The 19,500-nt window shown below is 43.2% G+C and overlaps 1 protein-coding gene across 5 annotated transcripts in view; it reads left to right on the forward strand.

Annotated features, from left to right (window-relative positions):
- The window catches only part of dpp6a (dipeptidyl-peptidase 6a), a 546,960-nt gene that overhangs the window by 493,238 nt on the left and 34,222 nt on the right, over positions 1 to 19,500 (forward strand). For all 5 annotated transcript variants that reach the window (XM_052015996.1, XM_052015997.1, XM_052015998.1 and 2 more), the window contains one exon: positions 13,674 to 13,721. In XM_052015996.1, the coding sequence (XP_051871956.1) occupies positions 13,674 to 13,721 (48 nt within the window). The remainder of the gene's footprint in view (positions 1 to 13,673; positions 13,722 to 19,500) is intronic.

Consider the following 19,500-nt stretch of genomic DNA (forward strand, 5'->3'; position numbering starts at 1 on the left):
GTTGCCACGCCGCAACGCAGAGGCCGCCCCCCTAAGCGGCAGCTGGCACAGCCCACGGACCTTGGGGACTGTCTCGCCGGTTCTGGGGGGGGTTGTGTGGCAACTCACCGTCTAGTCGGGCGAACCGGCTCGGCAGTCAGGTCGCGCGGCGTTGGAGCGATGAGGCCCAAGATGGCGGCAGGCCTCGTCTTTCCGAGCGACGGGGAGAACCCGCGCGCGGGAAAGTCCTGATGACGTAGGACTTACGTCATTGCCGGTTGTTTTGGGCGGGAACATTCTCCCTTAAAGGGCCCGCGCAAGGCGGGAAAATAAACCAGTTCTGTTTGGCAATCCTCCGAGTAGAGTCTTGTTTTATTCCGCGGTAGCAACCGCTACACACTGCACTTTCTCTGTAGCTGTGACACTTTACTCTGTACTGTTATTGTTTTTACCTGTACTACATCAATGCACTTTGTACTAACTCAATGTAACTGCACTGTGTAATGAATTGATCTGTACGATCAGTTTGTAAGACAAGCTTTTCACTACCTTGGTACAAGTGACAATAATAAACCAATACCTATAGAGTCGATAGGCATGGACATGATGGGCTGAAGGGCCCATTTCTGTGCTATACAACTCCATGATTTTATACCTCTGTGACCTTAACACAAGAAAGTAGGAGCAGGAGGGGCCAATCAAGCCCTTCATGCCTGCCCCGCCATTTAATATGATCATGGCTGATCTAAGCTGCCCAAACTCCTCTTATACACAACAGGTCAGGTAGCACCTGTGGAAGGAGAAACATTTAATGTTTGAAGGCCCAGACCCTTTTGTTAGAACTGAGGTCGAAAAGAAAACAATTTAGCATTTCGGACTGTAAACCATGTCAGCTTTAAGATAGAGGGAGTCGGTGTTCATGATTTTTAATTCAAAGAAGCCTTGGTACTGTTTACGTACCCTTCTCCTTCACAGCTGCTCTTCTCCATCCAAGTGAATGCTCTTGTGATCTAATGTGGTGTGGGTTCAGTGTGCAGATTCCCCATTTAACATCCCAAGGAATCCAGCAAGTTTGTGCTCTGTCACAGGGGTCAGAATGCAGCCAGGAACTTGGCAGCAGAGTTTGGCCTGCAAGTTCAAGACTTCTGAAATCATGCTGATGTCCCAAACATTCTGGGACATACAGGGAGTAGGTGCCGACAGCTTGGCACAGGAAGTGGCATCACAAAGTTCTGGCTCAGTGTTTTCTCAGGAAGTGAGAGACCTGTGTTCTGAACCTTACTTTGAGACTGACGCTGGCTCTAGACAGCCCAGTCAGGGAAAACGTCATCGCTGCTTCTACCCTGTGGTTGTACATTTCCAATGAGAACTTTAAAGAACACAATCCCAGTGCGCTTTATGTCTCCTCACAAGAGAAACCCACCATCCCAACAATCAATCTGGTGAACCTTTGCTGTGTTTATATTATGAATTAATCCTCCCTTAGGTAGGGAGACCAGAAAGGAAAAGCTAAATTTAAATATTTTAAAAATAAATATTTAATGTTGAATAATTTAAGTGTCTCTGAATGTCTGTGACTAGGCAGCAGACATTGGCCAGCAGGATCTACTCCAGTGTAGTCCCTTTCTTCTTGAACTTAAAATGAGTCACCAGTTGAAAAAAATCAAAGAGTAACACAATAATAAGCAATTCTTCCTGGTGCTTTGATTGAGGAACATAATTAGTAAAAGAATCTTCAAAGTTTAGGCTATGTAGTAAGAGAAAATTATCTTTGCTCATCGTACTTCAGTGGCTTCAATGCATTGATGTTGCCTAAGACACTACTAATGGGCGATTAGCAATAAAGGCAGACCAGAGATATGGGAGTTTTCTATTTATGTGGACTCATAGAACATAGAACAGTACAACACAATACAGGCCCTTTGGCCCACAATGTTGTGCCAACATTTAAACCTCGCCTAAGACTATCTATCCCCTTCCTCCCACATATCCCTCTATTTTAAATTCCTCCATATGCTTATCTAGTAATGTCTTGAATTTGACCAACGTACCTGCCTCCACCACTGCCCCAGGCAGTGCATTCCACGCACCAACCACTCTCTGAGTAAAAATCCTTCCTCTGATATCTCCCTTGAACTTCCCATCCATTACTTTAAAGCCATGCCCTCTTGTATTGAGCATTAGTGCCCTGGGAAAGAGGCACTGGATGTCTATTCCTCTTAATATTTTGTACACCTCTATCATGTCTCCTCTCATCCTCCTTCTCTCCAAAGAGTAAAGCCCTAGCTCCCTTAGTCTCTCCTCATAATGCATACTCTCTAAACCAGGCAGCATCCTGGTAAATCTCCTCTGCACCCTTTCCAACGTGATGGTTTCTATGGTTACATCCACTTGTTGGCTTTGAGCATAGTGATTGGTAGGCAGCAATGGTTAAAGAATCATAGAATCACCCAGCCAGAAACGGGCTCTTTTCGCCCACCTCATCCATGCCGATTGTGGTGTCTGTCATTTGACCCATACCCCTGTACGCCTTTCTTATCTATGTACCCATCCAAATGCCTTTTAAATGCTATATTTAATGTCCAAATGCCCGGATTAGAGGGTATGAGCTATGAGGAGAGGTTGAACAAACTTGGGCTGTATTCTCTGGAGAACTGGAGGCAGAGGGGAGACCTGACAGAAGTTTATAAAAGAGGCATAGAGGTAAGCAATCAGTATCTTTTTTCCAGTGTAGAAATGTCAAGTACTAGAGGACATGCATTTAAGGTGAGTGGGGGAATGTTCAAAGGAGATATGCAGGGCAAGTGTTTTACACAGAGAATGGTAGGTGCCTGCCAGGGGTAGTGGTGGAAGCAGATGCGATAGTGCTGTTTAAAAGGCTGTTAGACACTTGAATATGCAGGGAATGGAGGGATATGGATCATGTACAGGCAGAAGAGACTTAGTTTAATTCGGCATCATGATCAGCACAGACATGGTGGGCTGAAGAGCCTGTTCCTGTGCTGTACTGTTCTATGTTCTTAAATGTTGGAATTGTATCTGCCTCTACCACCTCCTCTGGAGGCTTGTTCCAGATAACCACCACCCTCTGTGTGAAAAACTTACTCCTCAGATCTCCTTTAAATTTATCCCCCACCTTCAACCTGTGCCCTCTAATTCTGAATTCCCTTGTCCTGGGGTAAAAGAGGCTAACAATCTATCTTAGATATGCCCACCCCTCGTAATTTTATAAACCTCTGTAAGGTCATCCCTCAGCCTCCTACATTCCAGTCTATCCAACCTCTCCTTATAACTCTGGCCCTCCATTCCAGGCAACATCCTGGCGAATCTCTTTTGCACCCTCTCTATTGGTATCACATGCTTCCTGTCATGTGGTGACCAGATGCCATGTAACCAATGTTTGTATAGCTGCAACATGACATCCATGTATGTGTGAATAATCTGACATGGGCAACCATGACGAATGAATGATGTAAAAATGACATGACATGGAAATTATAAATTTCCTCCATAAATGTAATATTGATAAGCTGTTGAGTGGATCCAGAATCAAAATGTTGCTGCTGCTGGAAGACACAAGAGACTGCAGATGCTGGAAGGGGACAAAGAACAAACTGCTGGGCCAGGCAGCATCTGTCAAGGCAAAGGAATGGTCGATGTTTCAGGTTGAGCGGAAATCTGAAATAACAGCAAAAAATGTTGTAATTTCTCATCTGGGCAGGCAATTTGGTAAGTTGGTTTATTATTGTCATATGTACCCAGGTACAGTGAAAAGCTTTGCTTTGCATGTCATCCATACAGATCATTTCATCACATCAGTACATTGAGGTAGTACAAGGGAAAAGCAATAACAGAATGCAGAATATAGCGGTCAGTTACAGAGAAAGTGCAGTGCAAGCAGACAATAAGGTGCAAGGTCATGACAAGGTAGACTGTGAGGTTAAGAGTCCATCTCATCGTACAAGAGGTCAGTTTTTTACACAGAGAGTGGTGGGTGCGTGGAGTGTGGAACGCACGGCCGGCAGAGGTGGTGGGGGCAGACACATTAGGACATTTAAGAGACTCTTAGATAGACACATGAATGATAGAGAAATGGAGGGCTATGTGGGAGGGACGAGTTAGATAGATCTTAGAGCACGATAAAATATCGGCACAACATTGTGGGCTGAAGCGCCTGTACTATAATGTTCTATGCTCTATGTTATGTTTCAATAGTCTTATAACAATGGGATAGAAGCTCTCCTTGAAGCTGGTGGTACGTGCTTTCAGGCTTTTGTATCTTCTGTGAAGGGAGAAGCAGAATTAGCATTTCTGACAAATGGCCTTTCATCTGAACTCAAAGTTTCTATTGAAAGATTATCTGCTTGAAAGGTTGGCTTTGTTTTTCTCTTTCCACTGATGCTGCCTGACCAGCCAAGCATTTGTAGCATTATAAATCTTTTATCAAGGTAAGATAGAAATCTGAATGTACTGACTGGCATGCCAGTGGAAGCAGATTCAACGGGAGCCTTCAAAAGGGAACTGGATGCCCATTGCTCCTGTAGCTTTAAGCCATTCAGTATATTCAAGGATGCAATATACATTTGGGAGTTGGAATCGGGCAGGAAAATGAGGCTGGGGACAAACATCAGTCAAGGTCTTACAGAAATTTGTAGGGATATATGGTCAACTATTTCTTATCTCTTTTACAGTAGGTAGATTGTGTAATCTCCCATGCAAAGTCAGGAATTGTGCGCAATTTGGTGGCCCCATTACAGGAAGGATGTGGGGCCTTGGAAAGGATGCATAAGAGGTTTACCAGGATGCTGCCTGGATTAGAGGGTATTGGTATCAGAGGTTGGACAAACTTGGGTTGTTTTCTCTGGGGAGTCGGAGAGTGAAGGAAGACCTGATAGAATATAAAATTATGAGAGACATAGATAGGGTAGAGAGTCAGAATCTTTATCCCAGGGTAGGAATGTCAAGTACTAGAGGACATACATTAAAGGTGAGAGGGGGAAAGTTTAAGGGAGATGCCTGGGGTAAGTTTTTTACACAGAGAGGGGTAGGTGCCTGGAACAGGTTTCCAGGGTGAGAAGTGGAAGCAGATAGAACAGTGTCATTTAAGAGACTGTTAGATAGACACATGAATATGCAGGGAATGGAGAGATATGTACAGGCAGTTTAATTTGGCACCATGTTTGGCACAGACATGGTGGCCCAAAGGGCCTGTTCTTATGCTGTACTGTTCTATGTTCACGATGTATGATGGTGAATCAGCAGAGACCATTTCATCTGCAGGAATAATACGAAGGAAACATATTATCTAAATAGTGAGACATTGCAGAACTCTAATATGCAGAGAGGTCTGGGTGTTCTTATTCATGATTGACAAGAGGATAGTCAGCAGTTACAGCAAGCAATTAAGAAAGCCAACAGATTTATAGCTGAAGGAATTGAATGCAAAAGTAGACCTTCAATTATAAGTCGAGCTTCAGTTATGCTTCTGTTATACAGGGCAATGGTGGGACCACATCTGAGGCATTATTTACAGTATTACTTTCATTTGTTTATTTGTTGGAAACAGCTCAGAGATCATTTATTGGATTATACCCATAACGATGGGATAATTGTCTTATGGACAAAGAATGGACAGGGTAGACATTTAGAAGAGTGAGAGTGGATGATTGAAACATATAAGAGTTTGAGGAGTCCTGACAGAGTCCTTGTGAAGAGGATGTTTCCTCTTTTGAAAGAGTCTAGAATTAGTGGTCAATGTTTAAAAATAAGGAGGCATCCAGTTCAGAGAAAGATAAGGTGATTTTTTTTTTCCCTTTCAGAAGGTCATGAGTCTTTGGAAGTCTCTTCATCAAAAGACAATGGAAGCAGGATCTTTGAATGTTTTTAAGACAGATGTAGGCAGATTCTTGATGAACGAGGATATAAAAACTTACCTGGGGGAAGCAAAATTGAGATTACATTCAGATCAGCTATACTTTCATTAAATGGTGGTGCTGGTTCAAGTGGCCAACTCCTATTCTTCATTGGTACATTTGTATGAAAGAGCAAGCATTGCCACAATGGGCCAAATGGCCTCCTTCTGTTGCAGCATTCTATGATTCTGTTCAACATTTAATCCACTTACCTAATCCATCTAGTCTATCTGTTCAGCTTCAGATCCCCATTGCACAAAGGTTGTTATCAATGTATTTTATTTATCATGTAGATCACTGCTATGGAGCCCACTATATAAAGGCTGACCCAGCTATGCCTGTGGTGGTAACATTTTAGATTTCAGTCAGAATTTTGGCACAGAAGGAATGTAACTTTCTGTTCTCTCTGAGCTTGCATATTTTGCACTGAGTGGCAAAGCAATAATACACTCCGACCTTAAAGAAAATTGCTGCAGTAATGCAGTGATCTGGGGGTTGTGGTCTTACCCTGTACAGAAGTCAGTCACGGTCAGGCTTCAGTTCCAGTGGATCTCTGGCATTCTGCAGCTCTGATATCATCAACCTGAGTATCCAATCACACTGAAGAATTGTCACAAAATACAAAGCAGGAAACAAAGAACACAATTTTCTAAACTTATATCTTACATAACACAAAATAAAGATTGTAGCTGAAATATCATTAAAATGCAATGTTATATTAATTCAAAATCCATTGTATTTTGCAATATTTATCAGAGGGGATTACAATACATGCACATAAAATTATTTTTTTCAGGGTCAGAAGGTTTGTTAAACAGCAGTTCTGGCTTGTTAAGCCATTAAAGTTTGATTTGTTCCTCACACAATTATCTTCAGGATGCTTTATGGCCAATATGGTTCAAGAGGGCCGAAAGTTAAACTGGAGAAGGCTGGAAACTGGTGCATCCTGTGCAGGAAGAGGGAAACACAGACAGTGCCCTCTGGATTTCCTATTTAACTGTGCAAGGGTATGCTCCTGAAGTTGTAGCCAGTTTCATGGTGTGGCAAGTGCTTACACTTTCACCGATATTGCTATAGTATCACAAAATCCACTATACTAACCCTCTAATCGTAGTAGATAGTTACATAGAATTGATACAATTCAAAGCACATAAACCATTTGGCCTGTCTGGTCTATGTTTATTCTTCCAAAGGGACAGCTCCCCACATTACTTCATCAAACTTTATCTACATATCTTTCTTTTCATTGCTTCCTCTTGTATTTATCCAACTTCTGCTTAAAGGCATCTACATCTCTTAAAGGCATCTATGCCTCTGGGCAAAGAAGGTTTTACTGAATTGTCAGCAAACAATCTGCTGGGGGAACTCAGCAGGCCAAGCAGCATCTGTGGGAGGAATTGTTGATGTTTCAGGTTGAAACCCTGCATCAGGACGCTGACAATTCCTCCCCCCCCCCCCCCCCCCCCCCACAGATGCTGCTCAAGCTACTGAGTTCCTCCTCTAGATTTTTTGTTGCTCCAGATTCCGGCATCTGTAGTCTCTTGTCTCTCTCTTTTCTGAATTGCAAATTGGATTTGCCATTGGATCTCTGTTGGGCTTCATTTTGCATTAATGTTTGTATGTATTAATACAGATTGATGACGCAGCATGATTTTTTGCTTCCTTTTTTATTTTCCAGAGTAAATATCCTCTCTTTCCTTATAGTTATAATTTCTCATTTCTGGTATTATCTTTGTACATCTTTTATATTCCTTCTCCAGCAATTATCCAGTAATTCCAAAGATAATGGAACCTAAGGACCTTTTGTTTGTCTGGCAGATCACTGATTTACACCCATGTCCCTTTTTAATGCAGCCATTAAACTATTTAAAATATAATAAACAGGTCAGTAACTGTTTAAAATATGCAGATAGAAATTTAATGCACCTGAATTAGTAACTGCTCAAACACGGTTGGCAGAACAAATTGGTCTCCTCTTGTCCACAGTACATCTTTATTTCTTTCTTAACTTCACATATCCATTGTTCATGGTATTAAATCCGAGTAATTTATGGGTTTATCTCCAGAGTGTAGTGAGGCTCTGCACTGGCTTTAAACAGAGTTGAATAAGATCAGTTAAAACACAGAAAGGTGAAGTTTTGTTTTTTTCATTTGAGTGTCTAACCTGCGCAAAATAATGTTGAATAAACAATCATCCCAGGTTGGACAGTCTCACGCCCAGTGGCACTCTCCGACTCACCCACCCCTGTCCCAGTGAAAATGAAAATTATTTCGACAACATCCAGGTCAATGTCGTCCACTTGATCAGTAGTCCACAGGCTATCTTCAACATTCACTCCAGGGACACCACTAGTACACTGTGGCTACAATGTGTACCATCTACAGAATGCACTGCAATTACTCGCCTAGGCAAATCCGACAGCACCTCCTAAACCTGTGACCTGTGGCACAAAGAAGGACAAGAGCATCAGATGCCTGGGAACACAGTCACCGGCAGGTTCCCCTCCTAGGTCCACATTGTCCTGATTTGAAAATACATTGCTGTTCCTCCATCAACGCTGGGTCTAAATCCTGTGTGCAGCTTTGGTCTCTTGTGTGTAATGAACGATATACTTATATTGGAGGCAGTGCAGAGAAGGTTCATTAGTTTGATTCCTGGGATGAGGACGTTGATGTATGGAGAGAAGTTGAGAGGTTGGGCCTGTACTCTTTGGAGAACTTGACTGGTGATCTTATAAGATGATGAGGGGAATTGACAGGGTTGATGTTGAGAGGATGTTTCCCTCATGAGGGTGTACTTTTAAATTTGAGGTCAGCCATTTAAGATGGAGATGAGAAGGAATTTCTTCTCTCAGAGCATCCTGACTCTTTGGATTCTCTGCCCCAGAGAGCTGAGGAAGCGGAGTAATTGTATTAAAGCAGAGACTGCCAAATATTTGAACTAGTGAGTGAAGGGAATGATAAGAAGGTGCGAAAGTTGCATTGAGGCCAAGATTCGATCAGCCATAATATTATTGAATTGAATTGGTTTATTATTGTCACATGCACCGAGGTAGAGTGAAAAACCTGTCTTGCATACCGTTCATACAAGACAAGTTTTTCACTGGTGAGTTGAATCAGAAGTTGAGACAGAGCAGGCTCAAGAGGGGCCAATCAGCCTGTTTCTGCTCCTGTTTCTTACGTTATTGGTCAGCATGAATGAGTTGGGCTGAAGGGCCTGTTTCCCTGCTGTAAAACTCTTAACTCCTGAACCACCAGAGGGACCACAGTGAATCAAGGAAGTGGCTCATCTTCACATTTAGGAGGGCAGGTAGGGATGGGCAGCTGACCTGTTAGACTAACTCAAGGGCTTGAGGCTCCTACAACACTACGCAAGTACAACTGGCCGGCGGACCAGTGAAATTTCAGGCCAACGGGCGGAACAGGGCATTGCAGCAGCGAGAAAGCTTGGTGAAGGGCTGCAGCAGTTCAAGGAGGTGGTTCACCACCATATTCTCAAGGACAGCTGTGGACAGGCAATAAATCCTGTCAGTAATGTCCAAGAAAAGCTTTAACTATCTCTCTCTGTCCTATGCCAGGACATTTGTAAAAAGATGCTCAGTAAATAATAAAGCATAAAAACATGTCTAAGCCTTTTCATTTGTCACCAAGTTAAGATAAGAGATAAGATAAGATATCTTTATTCGTCACATGTACATCAAAACACACAGTGAAATACATCTTTTGCGTAGAGTGTTCTGGGGGCAGCCCACAAGTGTTGCCATGCTTCCGGCACCAACATAGCATGCCCACAACTTCCTAACCCGAACATCTTTGGAATGTGGGAGGAAACCAGAGCACCCGGAGGAAACCCATGCAGACACGTTGAAAACGTACAAACTCCTTACAGACAGTGGCTGGAGTTGAACCCGGGTCGCTGGCGCTGTAAAGCGTTACGCTAACTGTTACACTACCGTGCCTGCCCTTCCACTTGCGTCTTCCGCTTCTATTTACTTGTAAACATCCCCAAATTTGGCAATCAATTCTCTTCTGTGCAGCCTCAGGCCACAACCTCATCTCTTTCTTCCTTCTACCTCCATTCTGGTTTGTTGGACCCAAGCTCTACGCTTAAGGCCCACACTGGAAGATGTCACCTAGCTGAAAGTGGTCAGATGAAAAACTTGAATCAAAAGAATAGTACTGAGTGAGTTCTGGACTCGGGTTTATAGGATGTAATGGAGAAAGGAAGGCCAAGATTCACTCGGAGTTTGAAATTCCAAGAGAAGATGCATGGGAGGAGGAACTGGTGGGGAGGTTGAGGAACACATGAAATGAACAAGCCGTGGGGGAATTCCGTCCTTGGCAATTTACAATCTTGAGTTAAAAATTTGCATCCTGAGAGTCATCGTATGATTTTCATATTCTGTAATTGAAACTCAGTATTTTGGTGAATCAAACGTGAGTTGTTTACCGATTCTCAGAATATTTAACTGGTCACTTCCTAAGGTGAGTGACCCTTGCAACCCTGCTGATGCCAGTTTCCATGTCAGAGGCCATGCGATGCTATCATTGCCAAGGCAAAGCCCTTTCAGAACACTGCAGAGGAACATGGACCACATTGTCCTGGGTTGTGCCCATCCCACAGCGCCAACTGGGGAGGCCTGCCGTGTAAGCTAAATACTTGCCTACGTGCTTGGGCTTTCTTCCTACTTTAAAATCACCTCATCCTCTCCCCACCACCTCCGCCTCTCCCCACAGTCCCACCTGCCCATTTCGCCATCCTGATCATGCTTGGACAAGTACGTGGATAGGAAAGGTTCAGGGGCATATGGGGCAAACACGGGCAAATAGGACTAGCTTAGACATAAATCAGCATAGGCGAGTTGGGCTGAAGGGCCTGTTTCCATGCTGTATGACTTTATCACTCTATTTCCCCCTCAACTCTCACCCCCTCCACAGACCCCATGGTCTCCCCACCCAGTCAATCTTCCAGCCTCTGCTTTCCCAGCTGCTGAACAATTGTGCTTGTATTCAGAGTTCATAGGGCAATCCAGCACAAATACAGACCCTTGAGCCCAACAAGTCCATGCCAACCACGTGATCTGCCTAGCTAGTCCCAATTTCCTGTGTTCGGCCCATATCCCTCCAGGCCCCTCCCCTTCCATTTGAAGAAACTGGTAACAGGTAATCCAATACAAGGAAATAACCACGACCACTTGTTCTGAAAGCCCAACTGGTTTGCAAATGCTGTTCAGAAATTAAGTTTCCCAGTCCCAGTTTACAACAACAAAGGGTTTTGGATCAGTGGTTTCCTGAGTTATACCAATGCTGCATTTTGAGTTGCTCTTTAGTATTTTCTTGCTCCAGCGACAGGCTCCTGTGGTCATTCTCTTACAGAGGCCACACACATGTACCTGGAGACAAAGTGGCTGAAGTCATTTATTTCGGAAGAACTGGACCTACTGAGATAAAAGTGCACTTTTACAAACTTGGATGCATGGAGCCAGTCTGTTATTGATTATATCTTCCCTGATAAGGAGAGCAAGATTTATTAATAAGATGCTGTGTAAACCCTTTGATTTGTTGCTGAGAAGCTGGAGAATTGTTGTTGATTAGTTCAATGAAAAAGATTAAATCTGCACATTAATAACAGTAAGGCATATGAAACAGGCAGCCATAAATCTAAAGAAAGGTCTGGATGTGTCAACTGGCATAAATTCTGAAAAAGATAGGGTCCTATTTGGCAACAGTATTCTTCAATCAGCTAAATAGAAGTGTGGCATCAGAGTTTTACTGTACAGAGCAGGCAAAGTAAGCACACCTTGTGTAGTGAAACTGTGATAATCCTGCTTTGTCGGGATTTTGGTGGTGCCAGGTGAGCAGATTTTCTGTAATATTGATTGTTTCTCACATTACCCCACTCACTTCCATTTTGCTTTCTTTAACATGTTAAACATTAGTATAATAAATTCTCCAGAGAACCCTATGAGTTTAAGGGGAGTGGGAAACAGAGTCCTGTTGAGTTCACAGGAGCGAGGGAAACAGAGAAGCTGCTGAATTTTCGCCTGTCGATTTCAGCTTGTCAAGACCAGCATTTATTGCCCCTCCGTAATCGCCCTTGAGAAGGTGGTTGTGCAGCAGTCCCCGTCTGGTGGGGAGTTGAAGGGCTGGCGGTTTATTTCTGAGTCAGGATGGCGTGCAGCTTGGACGGAAACCTGCAGGTGGTGGTGTTACCATGCACCTGCCGCCCCTGTACTTCTTGGTGAGAAGTTGGTGTTTGTGGATTGCTGTCGGAACAGCCTGGGTGAGTAACTGCAGTGCATTTTGTGGACGGTCCACATTGCAGCCAGAGATGTTAAGGATGGACGATGGTGTCTCAATTACGTAGCCTGCTTTGCTCGGAATCTGTTGAGTTTCTTGAGAGCTGTTGGCACTGCATTCACCCAGGCAAGCGGAAAGCATTCCACCTCAGTCCTGATATGTGTCTCGTAGATGGTGGAAAGGCCGTGGGACGTCAGGAGGTGAGTCACTCAGCATAAGATACAGAGCCTCTAACATGCTCTTGTGACCACAGTATTTATTTGAGCATTCCATTCAGTTTCTTATCAATGCTGACCCCCAGGGTATTGATAGTGGGGACTCAGTGATGATAATGTTATTGAATGTCAAGTAGTTAGAAACTCTCTTATTGGTGATGGTCATTCCCGAGCACGAATGTTATTGCCACTTATCAGTCCATGTCTGAATATTGTCTGGGTCTCGGTGCAGGCAGACATGGTCTGCTTCACTTGCTGTGGAGTTGTGAATAGAATTGAAGATTGTGCATTCATCATGAACAATCTGACATCTGACCTTGTGATGGAAGGGAGGTCATTGATGAAGAAGCTGGAGATGATTGTGCCAAGGACCATCACTCTGAGGATCTCGGGGCTGGATGATTGACCATCTCCCTTTGTGTGAGCTACCACCCTCCAACAATTGGAGTGTTTCTCCTTTGATGGCCATTGATTTCAGGTTTACTATATGCCACACTCAATCAAATGTCAAGGGCAGTCACTCTTGCCTCACCACTGGAATTCAGCTCCACAGAGGTGTGGGAATATATAACTGATGGGAATAATCAAAAAACCAGCATAAACTTGATACCATAGGAGCTTATGCCAATTGGTATTGGTATTGGTATTGGTTTATTATTGTCACGTACCGAGGTACAGTGAAAAACTTGTCTTGCATACTGATCATACAGGTCAATTCATTACACAGTGCAGTTACATTGAGTTAGTACAGAGTGCATTGAGGTAGTACAGGTAAAATCAATAACAGTACAGAGTAAAGTGTCACAGCTACAGAGAAAGTGCAGTGCAATAAGGTGCAAAGTCACAACAAGGTAGATTGTGAGGTCAGAGCCCATCTCATCGTATAAGGGAACCATTCAATAGTCTTATCACAGTGGGATAGAAGCTGTCCTTGAGCCTGGTGGTATGTGCCCTCAGGCTCCTGTATCTTCTGCCTGATGGGAAGGGTCTTTGATTATGCTGGCTGCTTCACCAAGGCAGTGAGAGGTAAAGACAGAGTCCATGGAGGGGAGGCTGGTTTCTGTGACACGCTGGGCTGTGTCCACAACTCTCCGCAGTTTCTTGCGGTCCTGGGCGGAGCAGTTGCCATACCAAGCCATGATGCATCCAGATAGGATGCTTTCTATGGTACATTGATAAAAGTTGGTGAGTGACTCCGATTGACTCCAAGTTTCCTTCCTCACTTTTTATACATCTGACTTGTTAACACTTTTCTTTATGTTCTCAGGTCCAGGAGTTCCAAGAGTCACAGTTCACAGCACCAGTGATAGACACGGTAAGGAGTCACTTTTCACTTTAAGCAGTAAGTATTCCTTAGCAATATCGTCTCAAAGTGCAGGCTATGTATCTCCGAGGCATCATTGGTAGTCACATCTTCCTTGCTTACATGACCTACCCTAACAGTAACTCTCCTTTCTATTCACACAACTAAAGTGCCTCATCCCAGGCATCATTCTAATGTGTAGTTTGCAACCTCACTTGGGTCATCAGTCTTTGCAAAAGTGTGACATGCCGAACTGGTTATAATACCCCAGTTGTGGCCAAACCAGTGTTGCATGAAAATTCATCCTGACTTCCCTGTTCTTATTCTCTGTTCCTCTACTTAGAAAGCTCAGGATCCCTTGGACTTTATTTTTCATCATTTTCTCAACCTGCCCTGCCATATTCAACAAACTAAGCACATAGCTCACAGATCTCATGTTTGGATTGTGCCCTCCCCACCCCCACCCCCCTCTTTATAATCCCTCTCCCCATTCTTCTTGTCGAAATGGAACACTTCATGTTTTTTCCGCATTAAATCTTATCTGCCAATTCCACCATCCCCTTAAAGTTTATTTCTGTCTTCCTCAAAGTTCACAAAGCATTCAAGTTTTGTACCACCTGCAGATTTGGAAATTGTACCCTGTACACTCAATCCAAGTCATATTAAGAAAAGCAGTGCTCCTAGAACCGATGAAGAGTCCTCAACCCAAAAAATTTCTCTCTCCTTTGATGCTGCTTATCCTGATGGGTATTCCAGCATCTTGCTCTTAGTACTGACCTTGGGGAACTCCACTGTATACTCTGGACTTTCCTCCAGTCTGAAAAACAATCATCCACTACTTCTCTGTTTCCTGTCACTCAGTCAATTTTCTATCCATGTCATTACAGACCCATTAATTCCACAACCTTCAATCTATTGGTTTCATGAAGATGCCTACATCTTTAATGTACTTATATTTGGAATGATCTGGCTGGATGGCACACAAACAAAAGCTTTTCACTGTATCTCATGTGACACTGTATACATGTGACAATAAGGAATTGCGAGAAAACAATGTGCATCCTTGGAGAACTATACATCCAACATTTGTCAAAGTAATTTCAACCAGTTTTACTAACAGTCAATGCCAGTCAAAGTGATAGTCAAAGCTGAATAAATTTATGCTAGACCAATAATCCAGACCACATGAATTCAAATTGAGCTTTCACGGTTTCAGAATTAAACTCAGTTTGGAAAATATGGAATTAAAATATGCTGTTACAAAAAGCAGTCACAACGATGTCAGATCTGAGGGGTAAATTTTTCACACAAAGGATAGTTGATATCTGGAATGAACTGCCAATGGGGTGGTGGAGCAAGAAGCAACATTTAAGAGGCATCTGGACAAGTACTTGAATGAACAGGGCATAGGGGGAGACACCTCCTGATGAAGGGTCTCGACCCGAAACACCGACTGTTTATTTCCCTCCATAGATGCTGCCTGATCTGCCGAGTTCCTCCAGCATTTTGTGCGAGGGGTTAATGCAGGCAAGTGGGAATAGTATAGATAGGCAGGATGGTGGGCATAGACCCAACAGACCGAAGGGCCTGTTTCTATGATGTACACCTCCATGACTCTGCTATTCTTGGAACCCAGCTGGTTCATTAATGTTCACAAGGGAGGGAAAACCACTGCCCTTCCTTAATCTAGTCTGAATGTGACTCCAGTACCCTTCTTAAAAGGCCCTTCAAACTGGGATGAACTGTTCAAATAAGAAGACCCACCATCTGTTCCAGGCAATAAATGCTGGCTTTGCATATATTTCAAGAAAAGATCTGTAAAATGCTTAGTGTTGTACTGAATTCATACTTATATTGGAATCATGCCACTGGCTAGGGTTACTTTTATTTAAACTCTTAATTACACTCACACCTTGCACAGTATACTCTCCGTCAAGACAGAAGGTGATCAGTCTTGTAGCTTCCCTTCATCCTCTGATTCCTAGATTCAGCGTCCCTCCTTGCAAATGTCAGTCCTGGGTCTTTCTGCAATCCTTGCGTTCTTGTGCTGTTCCAGAGTTTGGTAAGGAGTTAAATCCTATTTCCAAGAACCATCTTTCTCTCCTGTTCCTTCTGTTCTCCTCCAATGAAATGATACCACATTGATAGTCCAGTCGAGGTCCAACCAATTTCGTCAATCTTCATCCCACTACAGCTGGTAGCTACAGTTTCACCTCCATTTTCCACTTCACCAATTGTGTGGCATGGGAGTTATTGGTACTGAGACAGTCAGGTACAGAGAAAGAGATTGCAAGGTTCTTACGAGGACTTCACTCTTCTCTTCGGATTCAGATTCAGATCAGCTTATTGTCACATACACCAGGATACAATGAAAATCCTTGCTTACATGAAGCCCACAGGGTAAATAGTAGACATGATAATAATGAAGACAACAATAAATACAATGATGAGCGCAAAAACAATGGAATGGTACAAAGTGCAATCTGAAGTAGTGCAAAAACAAATGCTAAAGTGACAATAACAAAAGAGGTAGAATTAAGGGTTCAGCACCACTGGGAAGGGGATATGAAGAGGTGGTTGAGACTTGAGACTGATAACCAACCCTCATCAATTAAGTATTTCACTCTCTTACCCTAGGCCTCTTTATATAATATCTTATATTACCATAACAACAGCCAATCTGCTTGTTGTTGAGGCCTTGGATGTCAGCACATTTGTTTTAGGGGGATCCATTATTTCTTGTGTCATTATAACTAAATGGCCACTTCCCAATTAATTGGCCCTTTGAGATCTTGAATCTTAGCAAATTGAGCTAATTTCTTAATTTATTAATGCTGTTTACTGAAGCTGAGAGAATTTTGCATTGGGGTATTGTTCCTTATCTCATACTGGTTTGATTCCAGCCTGTAATCAACAATCCTGGGGATTCACTCCTTCAATTAAGCTGTTAGCAATTTCCTTGCTTATATGTTCTGAGCATTCCCAGAGGTCATCACAGACCAATGCCACCCTTGTATGTGTCAGTATCTAAATGTTGGCACAAACCGAAAATGCTGCTTTGGGATGGTTGTTTTGAACATTCTGCCAGCCACACTGCATGATGTAAGGTGCTATCTCTGGCTCTGTTTCTATTAAAAATGCATTAAAACATGAGTTGGAACAAGCATTTCAAAGAATCTTCGGCAGCCTTTGGGGAAGAAGCTATTCTGTGCTGGTTGACCAGGCTTTCAAGCTCCTGCATCTTCTCTTAGAAGTAGAAGAGAGGAAAGGGAATGGCCAGGGTGCCAGGCATCCTTGACAACACTACTTGCCTTCCTGTCATATACGCATACATCATCCTCAGACAATAGTGGACACACCCTTCCCCTCTACTTCCCTTTCAGCATTCTGAAGTGACTGATCCTTTGTGACTCTCTGGTCCATTCCTCCATCTCTACCAACCGTTTCCCCGACCACCACCCCTCCCCCACAACGTATAACTGCTGGAGATGATACTCCAGCGCTTTTACCTTGGCCCTTCCCAACACCCAGAAACCCAAACAGTCTTCCTAGGTGCAGTACTATCTCTTTTATTCTGTTGCAGTAGAGGAGCTTCATAGGGCTGTGTCAAAATGTTCCTTATTATTAATACTGCATACACAATGTCATAATTTATTCCCAGAGGTGCATGAACAATCTATTTCAGTGAACATCTGGATTAGAAATAAACATCTTTTCCTATACTTGTTCTCAGGATTTGAAAGCAGAGATTGCACTTAGTGCCTTTTGCTAGTTTCCCAAAGAATGAAATTGGGCTCTTCCTACTTTGTATTATGTGGGGAAAGAACATAAAATGCTGAAAACACTTAGCAGGTCAGGCAGCATCTGTGGGGAGAGAAATAGATAATGTTTCACGTCAGAATCAGAATCAGATTTATTATCACTGTCTTCTGATGTGAAATTTGCCTTCAAATGTCAAATGTCAAAGACTCGTTGTTAGAGCTGGACAAGAGAGTAAACAAAAGTGATACAAGTGGCTATAGATGCTGGAACCCGGTCCTGATGCAGAGTCTCGACCCAAAGCATCAACAAATCCTTTCCCCCCACTGATTAGTAAAGAAGGCATGTGGCATGCTTGCTATTATTAGTCAAGGCATTGATTCAAGAGTCAGCAAGTTATATTGCAGCTTTATAACACTCTGGTTAGGCCGCATCTAAAATAGTGCATTCAATTCTGTTCGCCCCATTATAGGAAGGATGTGGAGGCTTTGGAGAGGGTTCAGAAGAAGTTTACCGGGATGCTGCCTTCATTAGAGGGCATCTGCTGTAAGGAGAGGTTGGACAAACTTGAGTTGTTTTCTCTAGAGGCTGAGGGGAGACCTGATAGAGGTTTATAAGATGATGAGAGGCATTGATAGGATAGACAGCAAGTATCTTTATCCCAGGGTTGAAATGTCTAATACCGGAGAGCAAGCACTTAAAATGAGAGGAGGAAAGTTCAAAGGAGATGTACGGGACAAGTTTTTTACATGGAGAGTGGTGAGTGCCTGGAATGCACTGCCAGGAGTGGTGGAGGAGACAGATACACCTGAGGCATTTAAGAGGCTCTTAGATAGGTACATGAATATGCAAAGAATGGAGGGGTGTGGACCATGTGCAAGCAGGGGATTAGGTGTCATTAGCTTAATTAGTTCGGCACAACATTGTGGGCCAAAGGGCCTATTCCTAGGCTGTACTGCGCCAGGTTCGATGTAACACACTAGTTTGGCTGCAGCTCCAGAAACATCGGGATCGTCTTGGCAACCCTGGCTTCACCCTCTCGAGATATTCTCTTTTTCCCTCTTCATCCCTCTGCCACCTTCTCTACAACTTAAATCTAACTTGTTTGCTCTCTTCAAAAAAACAAGCTCCTGGAGGAATTCAGTGGGTTGAGCAGCATCTAAAGAACTATTGCAATGTCTCTTATTTGTATTCAAGAATATTAGCAAAGCAGTTTTCTGTAGTCTGTTAAAGCACTCATCTTTTACTATAAAGTAGAACCATAGAACCATAGAAAACTACAGCACAGAAAACAGGCCATTCGGCCCTTCTAGTCTGTGCTGAAACATTATTCTGCTAGTCCCATTTACCTGCCCCCAGCCCATACCCTTCCAGACCTCTCTCGTCCATGTATCTATCCAATTTACTCTTAAAAGTTAAGAGTGAGCCCGCATTTACCACATCAGATGGCAGCCTATTCCACACTCCCACCACTCTTTGAGTGAAGTTCCCTCTAATGTTCCCCCTAAACCTTTCCCCTTTCACCCGAAAGCCATGTCCTCTCGGACTGATCTCTCCTAATCCAGGTGGAAAGAGCCTACTTGCATTAACTGTCTATGCCCCTCATCATTTTGTAAACTTCTAGCATATCTCCCCTCATTCTTCTCCGCTCCAGGGAATAAAGTCCTAACATGCTCAATCTTTCCCTGTAACTCAACTCCTGAAGACCCGGCAACATTCTAGTAAATCTCCTCTGCACTCTTTCAATCTTACTGACATCCTTCCTGTAGTTCGGCGACCAGAACTGCACACAATATTCCAAATTTGGTCTCACCAATAACTTATACAACCTCACCAAAACATTCCAACTCCTGTACTCTAATTCATAAATGCCAGGATGCCAAAAGCCTTGTTTACAACCCTGTCTACCTGTGACAGTGGAGGAAATCTTAACTGACTGAACATCTGCAGAGCACAGGCAATTTCTAAACATCTGGGGGAACAAATTAAGCTGTGAGCTTGTGGAAAAGAAGAATCAGTTGCAAAAAATATT

The sequence above is a fragment of the Pristis pectinata genome, chromosome 5 (assembly GCF_009764475.1).
Source record: "Pristis pectinata isolate sPriPec2 chromosome 5, sPriPec2.1.pri, whole genome shotgun sequence".
Lineage (NCBI taxonomy): Eukaryota > Metazoa > Chordata > Chondrichthyes > Rhinopristiformes > Pristidae > Pristis > Pristis pectinata.